This window comes from Tamandua tetradactyla, chromosome 6 (assembly GCF_023851605.1).
Source record: "Tamandua tetradactyla isolate mTamTet1 chromosome 6, mTamTet1.pri, whole genome shotgun sequence".
In the NCBI taxonomy this organism is placed as follows: domain Eukaryota; kingdom Metazoa; phylum Chordata; class Mammalia; order Pilosa; family Myrmecophagidae; genus Tamandua; species Tamandua tetradactyla.
Genome location: NC_135332.1, coordinates 57,455,065 through 57,464,486, shown reverse-complemented (window position 1 = coordinate 57,464,486; position 9,422 = coordinate 57,455,065). Strand labels below are relative to the sequence as shown.

Genomic DNA, 9,422 nt, shown 5'->3' with positions numbered 1-9,422 from the left:
ATCTAGGTACCAGCCATTCAGGGAGAGCATGCCTTGGGCAGGCACATTTGGGAAGGAAGGGGTACTAGTCCAGCAGGCCTGGGATACAAAGCATCAAGCCACAGATGCCTCTTAGACCTGGAAATCTAATAGAGTTTGCCCTTCTGGGTTTTGGATGTGTTTGGGACACATGGCCCCTGTTTTCCTTCTACTTCTCCCTTTAAGAATGTGAATGTTTATCCTGTGCCTATCCTACCTTTGTATTTTGGAAACAGATAACTTGTATTCTAGATTTCACAGGACCATGGACAGAGGCAGATCACACCCATATCTGATTCTGATGAGACTTGTTTCTGTGTGAATGCTAGGTATGATATGTGGGAAAGAACAGTGATCTGAAGCTCTGGATGATGTTTAACTTCTCCCATAGAAGAGTACTTCTGACTATTGTGGGCCGATAGCCCAGGGCCAGGAGCAATCCCATAATTCTTTACTTTAATTCAAGAGTGAGGTGCTATGAAGATGGGCTTGAGAACCCATGAAGCATGTTCATTTGTTTTGCTTACCGTTCCCCCAAGGCATAGCCCTTTTGTGTCCCAATCCTAAGGCGGTTTGCCAGAATCCTTCCTCCTTGAGAAGCTGAATTTATTAAACTGCATTTCTTGTCCCCCTAGCACCATGAGTCTGTCAAAAGATCTGTTCAGGTTTTCAAACTCTAAAATGCTTCTTGTGGAATTGGTAGAAACCCCTCATGGACAAGACCCCAAATATTAGACTCCCCTCCCTAGATCGCCTTCCTCTTTCAGATACAGATTCTGCAATTCCTCATGGCCTTGCTGGCTCTATGGAGCTTACAAGGTGATTCTCATAAAATATTGCACGTAGCTTTTCCATTGCTCTCAGTGGAGGGTTTGTCCATGCCACCTAGTCTGCCATCACGGGACGTGGGACTGCGGCAGTCTGATAGAAGAGCGGATAATTAATTCATGCATCATTACTTTGAGAATTGACTCAATCCTTTTAGAAATGATGGTTAGATTTTATGAAGCCCTATTCAAGAGAGCATCTTTCCCTAGTGACAGGGCACCCATATATGCTCAGCTATCATGGCCCTGTCAGTCCTGGGGTCCTGTCTCAGGGGAGAGAATGATGCTGTTTTGTGGTGATTCATATCTAGTTGGCTACAATATTATTAGTTTAAAACACTAGCATTCATTTGGGTTGATGAACAGCTATTTTGATATTAATTAAAAAAACAACGGGATAATGAACTTCTAAGACCTAAAAGGCCAAGTGTATTTCTATCAGATTGGCATCTGTTTCTGAATAAGCTTTCCTAGCATTTTAAAAATCTGCACACACTGAAATGAGATAATATGTTAATGTGATGACTACAACGGAAATAATTATGAAGGATGTTTAAGCAGTATAATTTAAAGCATTTTCTTCCATTCAATTTATCATCTTTATGTTTTGGTAACTACTGTTTTCTCTGCTTTAACTATTTCTGTTAAAATATAAAACATTTTTTAAAATTTTAATTTTGCTTTTATAAAAATGATGCATTTCTATTAATAACTCCAGTGGAAGCGACAAATTCAGCAAAAAGCAGATAAAAGTCCCTTCAGATTTTATCCAGAAGATATTGTTTTCAACATTTGGGACGTCTGCAAAAGTGGAAGAAAAAGTAAACATAGTAGAATGAAATGACTTTACAATATGAATCATTCTCTGTGTACCATTTTTAAAAAAAAGTTTAAGTTTTATTTGAATTAAGCAAAATAGAGGTAAGAAAAATCAAATAAATTACTTTCCTTCCTCATTGTTTTGTTGCCTCATGGGACATTAGCTCCTTTGCAAGTTCCTGTTGTATGAGTGCTGAGCAGGTGCCTCATGATATCCTGATTTGTGGAACTTAAGAAATTTAGAGGAGGAAACAAGAATGTCGAGGGAAATTGAGGTGAGGCCCTGTAAGTTTGCATTTCGAGTTAATTCCAGCACAGAAGTGGGCACTGCAGCTGTGGCTGGAATAAGAGAAGAGGTTGACAAAATAAAAAGTCGTGCATGAGCCTGTCTGATACAGTTCCCAAAGGAAGAATGCTTCTACCAGGGGATGTAACAATGGTCCCACTGAATTGGAGTTGAGCCTATCACAGGGACATTTTGCCATTCTTATATGAACTGATATAAAGGGAGCAAGGTTGCCATTCTGCCTTGGGTGATTGATATTGATCATCAAGGGAAAACTGGGTTGTACCTCACAACTGGAGCAGGGAGGACTATGTCTGAAATCCTAGGGATTATCTGGGATGCCACTTGGTACTTCCATGTACAATAATAAACGTTAATGGGAAACTGTAATACCCTAATAAAGGCAAAGCCACTGAGGATGCAGAATCTCTTAAGAATGAAAGTTTGCATCATAGCACTATGTAAAGAGCATCATCTCTTTGAAGCAGTGGCTGAGGGCAAAGGGAACATGGAATTGTAGTGGAAGGTGTTGTAAATGTCTACAGTGACTGCATGTGATAAACTGCAGGGTCAGGAAGAGCTGGGCACTGGGTGGCCATCTGACACACAAGGAAAGTGGTAGGGACTATGGCGGTGATGAGATGCTCTTCAGGTTTTCCAGGAAAGGTAAGGAGCTAGAAGCAATTCAGTGGGATGGGCATCTTGGTTTCCTTTCCTATCTTGGTATGAGGAAGAATTAAACATGATCTGAGAGGACTCACCTTTTCTCCTCTTCTCCCCTTTCTATACAGCTACATATGGATGGATCATAGAGTCTGATCCTTGTTAGATGAAGGTTTACCTCTCCCCAGGGCAGATTTACGGCGAGATGAGTTATAGTGAGAAATTGTGCCACCCTGGACCTCTGTCTAAAGCATGTATCTCTTCAGGGTGGTTCTCAGCTGAAAGACTGCTGGTGGCTTTTTGTTGCCAACAGCTTACCGCATATTCTCCTAAAATTCTTATTTTTGGGCAACTACAGCCTGGTGTCTGCTTGCCTTCATGAATTCTCCAATCATTCTCTTTCACCTCACAAATATAAGCTCTAGCTCTAAAGAGGCAAAGATTAAGCATCCATAGGAGAGCTTCTCTCCATCCCCAACTTCTCTGTAATCAGTACCTGCCTCAGACTTGAGAGAATTTGTCGTAGAGAAGTTCTGGGTAATTACTTTGTCTTTAATGAGTTCCTCCAGGATCTAGGCTCCTCAGGGACACGGGGCCCTTATAGGCCCAGGGAAAAATAGAACAGGAGATGTGAGAAGGGAGGTTGCAGACACAGGTGGTGATGACAGAGGCTGTTACTCCAGATGCTTGTAGTGAATGAAGGGGAGCAGGGTCTTGGGTTAGGGTCCTGGAGTCAGCCTCAGACACATTAGGTAAGTTGGGTGTAGGGTGAATGAGTTGGTCCAGTAAGCTCCCTTCAACCTGAGGGTCTTGATTTGCCAGGTTGTATGTTGCTCTGTAGGGTAGATTGTCAGGTAGCATAATACTTCTGTTTTCTCTCTTGCCACTGAAGACTGCGGCACATTCCAGAATCACTTTGCTTAATGTTCACCAGTTACAATCTCTTTGGTAACGATAGCCTTCATAAATATCACCATGCAATATATTCTCTTGAGATATTATCATTTAACAAAATGAGAGATCTGTGCAGTAGGCTTTAATTAGATGGTTCTAAACCTTTCACTTCACGTTAGAATCACCTGAGGAGCTTAAGTGAACCTCTGAACAGGCCTCCTCACAGAGACTCTGATTAGATGTATCCAGACAGGCCTAGTAATCTGTATTTTTGTAAAGCACTGCATGTGTTCGCTACTTATGGGTGTTGTGTGGCCCAGCAGCATTGGCATCACGTGGTGCTTATTAAAAATGCAAAACTGGACCTACTGAATAAGAAACAGCAGTTTAACAGAAGTTAAAACTTTGGAATCACTGCCCTAAGTGCATCTGTATGTGCCATCCAGGTTGAGAACTACAGATGTAATGCATTTAGAAAATGATAAGCCCATTGTGTCATAGTGGCAGCATCCGTAAGTGATGTCTGCCTGGTTTCTTTCCTTAACCATACTCTTGGAAGCAGAGATGGAACCCACTTGTTTGTCAGAGAAGCCAAATTCCTAGAAACCAGGTGTGTAATTTTCCCTAGATGTTTCTTCCCCTATGATGCTAGCACTATACCTAATTTTAAACCAAGTATAAAAAGTTAACATTGCTAGATTAAATAGCATTGGCAGTGTGAAAATCCCAGCAGTTGTACTTATGTTGGCCTTTCAGCGAAGGGGCTTCCCACATACTTTAATGCTCCCCTTTTTTTCACTTTGTCAGCTTTGAGGTATATTGGGGTATATGCATGTCTGGGAAGAACTGGAGTGAGGCCGGAGGATAGAATTTATCTTTACTCTTTCTGTTTCTACCATAATTTCTAAAATTTACCCTCAGAATTATTTTCTATACTATATCTGACATCTTGCAGATCTCAATATAAGGGTGCTCAGACCGAGTCATCTGTATTAATGAAGAGTCATGTATCTGAGGTATAAGATTACATCACTGAAGTCCATAATAGTATCAAAGTCTAGTGCTAAGTCATTAAAGGTCGTGAGTGCTTGTGGGAATTTAGGAGGAGTGGTTATTCTAACTTAACCAGAATATTTACTGCCTTTAAATGGGAGGAATGCATGTTTCCACCTGAAGGCAAGCAAGGAAACAATTGAGAAGCATCAGCTATATGCTGGGCACTGCGGTTTCTGATGCTGCACAGTTAGTTAGGTCATCATGACTTCTGCGTGGAGTTTACAATTGGGGAGGGAAGACAGCTATTATGAGTACCCCCATGTGCATTGAGTGCTATGGGGACAACATAGGATGCTAGGAAAACATGAGAGTCTGAGGGGACAGAGAAGGTTTCCTGAGCAAGACCCCTTTAAGATTACACCTGGAGGATAAGTAGGGTAAGCCAAGTAAAGAGGGAACAGAGAAACATGCTAGACTAGAAGAACAGCAGGTATGAAAGACTACAAGCAACAAATTATGACTTTTAAGTCTATCATTTCTGGATAATGGAATACAAGTATAATTTTTTGGGGGGCCCGATGAGGCTGTGGAGGTAGAAAAGGGTCAGTCATGAAGTATGTTTTTATGTACATGAAAGGAATTTTGACTGTGAGTTAAAAACAGTGAGAATGCACTAACAATTTAAAACAGGAGAGAGATGATCAGATTTTCACCTTCAAATGCCATCGTGTGAATGAAAATGACTGAAGGAGAGTGAGCATGCAAGCAGGGAGATGAACTAAGAGGCTGCCTTAGTAGTCCAGTGGATATTTGTTATCTGTCACAGAGGCAGTTGTGGTAAGGAGAGGATGACTAGAAAGAGAATTAAATGGCAGAAACTTTAGGTCTTGATGATAGATTGGATATTCCTGGTGAGAGAAGAAAAGGAATGAAAGAAATCTTCCAGGTTTCTGAATTGAACACCTGGATAACTTTGTATGATATATGGGAGTCTCAAGGAAGAACAGATCATGAGATGGGCAGGGTGAGATCATGAGTTTAGTTGGGGCTCTGTTGAACTTAAGTTGACTGCAGACCATTTAAGAAAATTAATCATCAAGCAATTGAGTATACATTTTTGTGGTTTAGAGAGAGAGCTACCCCCGAAGTAAAATGAGAATTGAAGCAATGGGAGGGCATGATTTTTTCGGGATGTAGATAGAATTATAAGAGAATAGTGTCTATTGAAAAGCCCTCAGGAACATCATCAGATATGGCACTGACAGACATGGAGCCAATTTCATTCACTGAGAATGAATGGTGAAATAGAAATGAGGAAAATCAGTGCATCTCGTGCCTTAGAAGACAATAGGCAAGAGTGTTTTAGAAAGCAGAGAATATTGTTATGCGTGAAAGAGAAGTGAATAAAATAAGCCATTTCTCATTAGAGAGCTGGATCATAGAGATTGAGCATATAGAGTTAGTGGTTGTGGTGATGAGGGTAAAATCACATAGTATTGCAGAAAACCCAATAGACCATGTATCATACAAATCTGTTTATATTTGTTCAGGTTTCTAATGGACAGTGGTTATTTCTTCCCAAAATTACTGCATACAGAGCATGACAGGAGGGAATGAAACTGTCATCTCTGAATTCCTCCTTCTCGGCCTTCCCATTGAGCCAGAGCAGCACAATTTCTTCTATGCCCTTTTCCTAGTCATGTATCTTACCACCGTCCTGGGGAACCTCCTCATCATTGCGCTCATTCGGCTGGACTCTCACCTCCACACACCGATGTATTTGTTTCTCAGCAATTTATCCTTCTCTGACCTCTGCTTCTCCTCTGTGACCATGCCCAAATTGCTGCAGAATATGCAGCGGGAAGTCCCATCCATCCCCTATGCAGGCTGCCTGGCCCAAATGTACTTCTTCCTGTGTTTTGCAGACTTGGAGAGCTTCCTCCTTGTGGCCATGGCCTATGACCGGTATGTGGCCATCTGTTTCCCCCTGCACTACACCACCATCATGAGCCCCAAGCTGTGCCTCTTCTTGGTGGTGCTGTCCTGGGTGCTGACCACGTTCCATGCCCTGCTGCACACCTTGCTCATGGCTGGGCTGTGGTTTTGTGCTGACAATGTGATTCCCCACTTTTTCTGTGACATGTCTGCTCTGCTGAAGCTGGCCTGCTCTGACACTCGAGTTAATGAGTTGGTGATATTTATCATGGGAGGACTTATTCTCGTCCTCCCATTCCTGCTAATCATCACGTCCTATGCACGAATCGTCTCCTCTATCCTCAAGGTCCCTTCTGCTAGGGGTATTCGCAAGGCTTTCTCCACTTGTGGCTCCCACCTCTCCGTGGTGTCGCTGTTCTATGGGACAGTTATTGGTCTCTACTTATGCCCGTCAGCGAACAATTCTACTGTTAAGGAGACTGTCATGGCCATGATGTACACGGTCGTGACCCCCATGCTGAACCCCTTCATCTACAGCCTGAGGAACAGAGACATGAAGGGAGCCTTGGGAAGAGTGTTTCATAAAAGGAAGATTCTCTTTTCTCCCTGGTGTTAACACTTGGAGATGTTATGTAATTTCCTGTATGAAATATACTGGTTCTACATATCAGGAATATTATTCCTGAATTCTTTTTCCCCCCTACTGTGGGAACTTCTGTTCAAATCAAATCCTATAAAATTGTCCAACATTTAGAATAGGTAATGCATGGCTGAGTAGTCAAAATAGCAGGTGGCTCTTGGCCACTAGAAAAGTCTTCCTCTTTGGCTTTACCAAGTGACTCTGGGATTGTGTAGTTTAAGAACTAATCGTTTAAAGGATCTTTATGTCTAGGTTGCTCTAGCACTGTTTTTTTCCGAGGAAGTTTAAAAAGACACTAAAATTTTGATTCAGTTGTGGTATCATTTTAAATAATGCTCTTTTGTTTTATTTTGGAATTAAATGCAAAATATCTCAACTTCCCAGTCTTCTTTTGCTATATCAGACTTTTCAGTGTTGTATAAATACGTCTCCTATTTACCTGTCCTTGTACAAATTTTCACACCATTTTATCTTTCCTCAATTTTCCTCATTTATCTCTGTGTCTATTTTGCTTATCTGACCTGTTCTGATTCCAAAAGGATTTTTCTATTCCCTCTAGTACAATATTGTGTGTTTTTTTTTCTTTATCTGGAAATTAACTAATATCCTATGGCCTTAAAAGTATTCCCTAAGGAGCAGGGAAGGAAGTTAGGAGCTGGTAAGCAATTTTAGGTTTTAAGGATGCCTCTTTTCTGCTCGGTATTTTGGACATCATTTAAAAAATACTTTGGATCAATGCTTTCATTCTGCCCTCATGAAAATTCTGAGAAAGGAGAAAAAACATTATCTCTCTTTACAGACTGTAACATATGGCATGTGATGACTTGTCGTTCATACAGTGGATAAATAATTGAGACCAGTAAATCATTTAGGCTATGTGATTCTGGGGTTTCTTGTCACTTCCCCCCACTTCAGATAGAAACAGAGCAGCCATTCTTTTCTTTCATTCTTTCTTTCTTTATTTTTTTTTTTAACTTTTTTTATTCTATAGTATAACATATATACAAAGCAAAGAAATAAAAAAAGCAATAGTTTTCAAAGCACTCTTCAAAATGGGGTTACAGGATAGATCCCAGAGTTTGTTATGAGCTACCATATGATCCTCTCATATTTCTCCATCTAGCTACTCAGAATATAGGAGGCTGGAGGGCTTAAATTCTTTTTTTTATCATCACAATGGACTTTTTTCCCTTCTTTTTTGTGAATAATAACATATACACTAAAAGCTATAAATTTCCAAGCACAGCACCACAATTAGTTGTAGAACATATTTCAGACTTTGACATGAGTTACAATTTCACAATTTTAGGTTTTTACTTCTAGCTGCTCTAAAATGCTGGAGACTAAAAGAGATATTAATTTAATGATTCAGCATTCATATTCATTTGTTAAGTCCTATCTTCTATGAATAATTCCACTATCACCTTTGATCTTTCCATACCTCTCATTGGGGTTGTTTGGGCTATGGCAGCCATCCTTTTTTATACTCCCAGCTCCATTTATGGCATGAGCTACGTTTCCAGCTTTGATCCATTTGTTACCTTAATTGTATCCTCTAAATGATGGCATTCATATCTATCATTTGAATCCTCTCATATATTCTTTTGATCTCCAAATCTCTATCTACGGTCAAGATCTCTACAGAGCTCCCAACTGTTATTCTCATCTGCCTAGTGGACATCTCTCCTTGAAGCTCTTTGAGCACTTAAATCTCAACCTGCACAAAATGTAAGTCTTTATAATCCTCCCCAAGCCTGCTCTTTGTCCTATATTCCATTTCTTTACTTATGACATTACCTTCCACTTAGTTACTTGAGCAACTTCTTTTCTAGATCTCTATATATTTCCAAAAATAGATAATAGTTCATACAATTTTGCATTGTGCCTTTTAAATTTAATGTTGTATTTCCTGAAATATGTGAATAATTTCCATGTGGTAGTTAAGGTGACACTAGTTGGTGTTGCAGATTAACCTTGAAATCTCAGTGGCATAATACAACAGAAATATCAGTGGCATGATAAAAGATTAATATTTAAATTAAATTCCTTTTTCTATATAAATAAATAAATGAATAGTTTACAAAACACAATAAAAAAGCAATGGAAAGTGGATCCTATTCTCAATAGCAATAAAATTTTATGCAAGATGTATATAAAGAAAACTTTAAATTTAACTGAAAGACATTAATGCCACAATAAATGGACATATATAATGATAGTGTGCTTCATTTTTAAACTTGCTTTATTTGAAATATAACATATGTACAAAGAAAGAAAAAATCAATAGTTTTCAAGGCACACTTCAACAAGTAATTACAGAACAGATCCCAGAGTTCATTATGCA

At 39.7% G+C, this 9,422-nt stretch overlaps 1 protein-coding gene across 1 annotated transcript; it reads left to right on the top strand.

Annotated features, from left to right (window-relative positions):
• Positions 1–6,103: 6,103 nt before the first annotated feature.
• On the top strand, positions 6,104–7,054 carry LOC143686678 (olfactory receptor-like protein DTMT). Its single transcript, XM_077163284.1, has one exon. It carries the CDS (start codon positions 6,104–6,106, stop codon positions 7,052–7,054), a length of 951 nt encoding a protein of 316 aa, XP_077019399.1.
• The last annotated feature ends 2,368 nt before the right edge of the window (positions 7,055–9,422 follow it).

What these genes read in the sequence shown, in the direction of transcription:
- LOC143686678 (XM_077163284.1), top strand. Translation starts at nt 6,104, where the DNA reads ATGACAGGAGGGAATGAAACTGTCATCTCTGAATTCCTCCTTCTCGGC.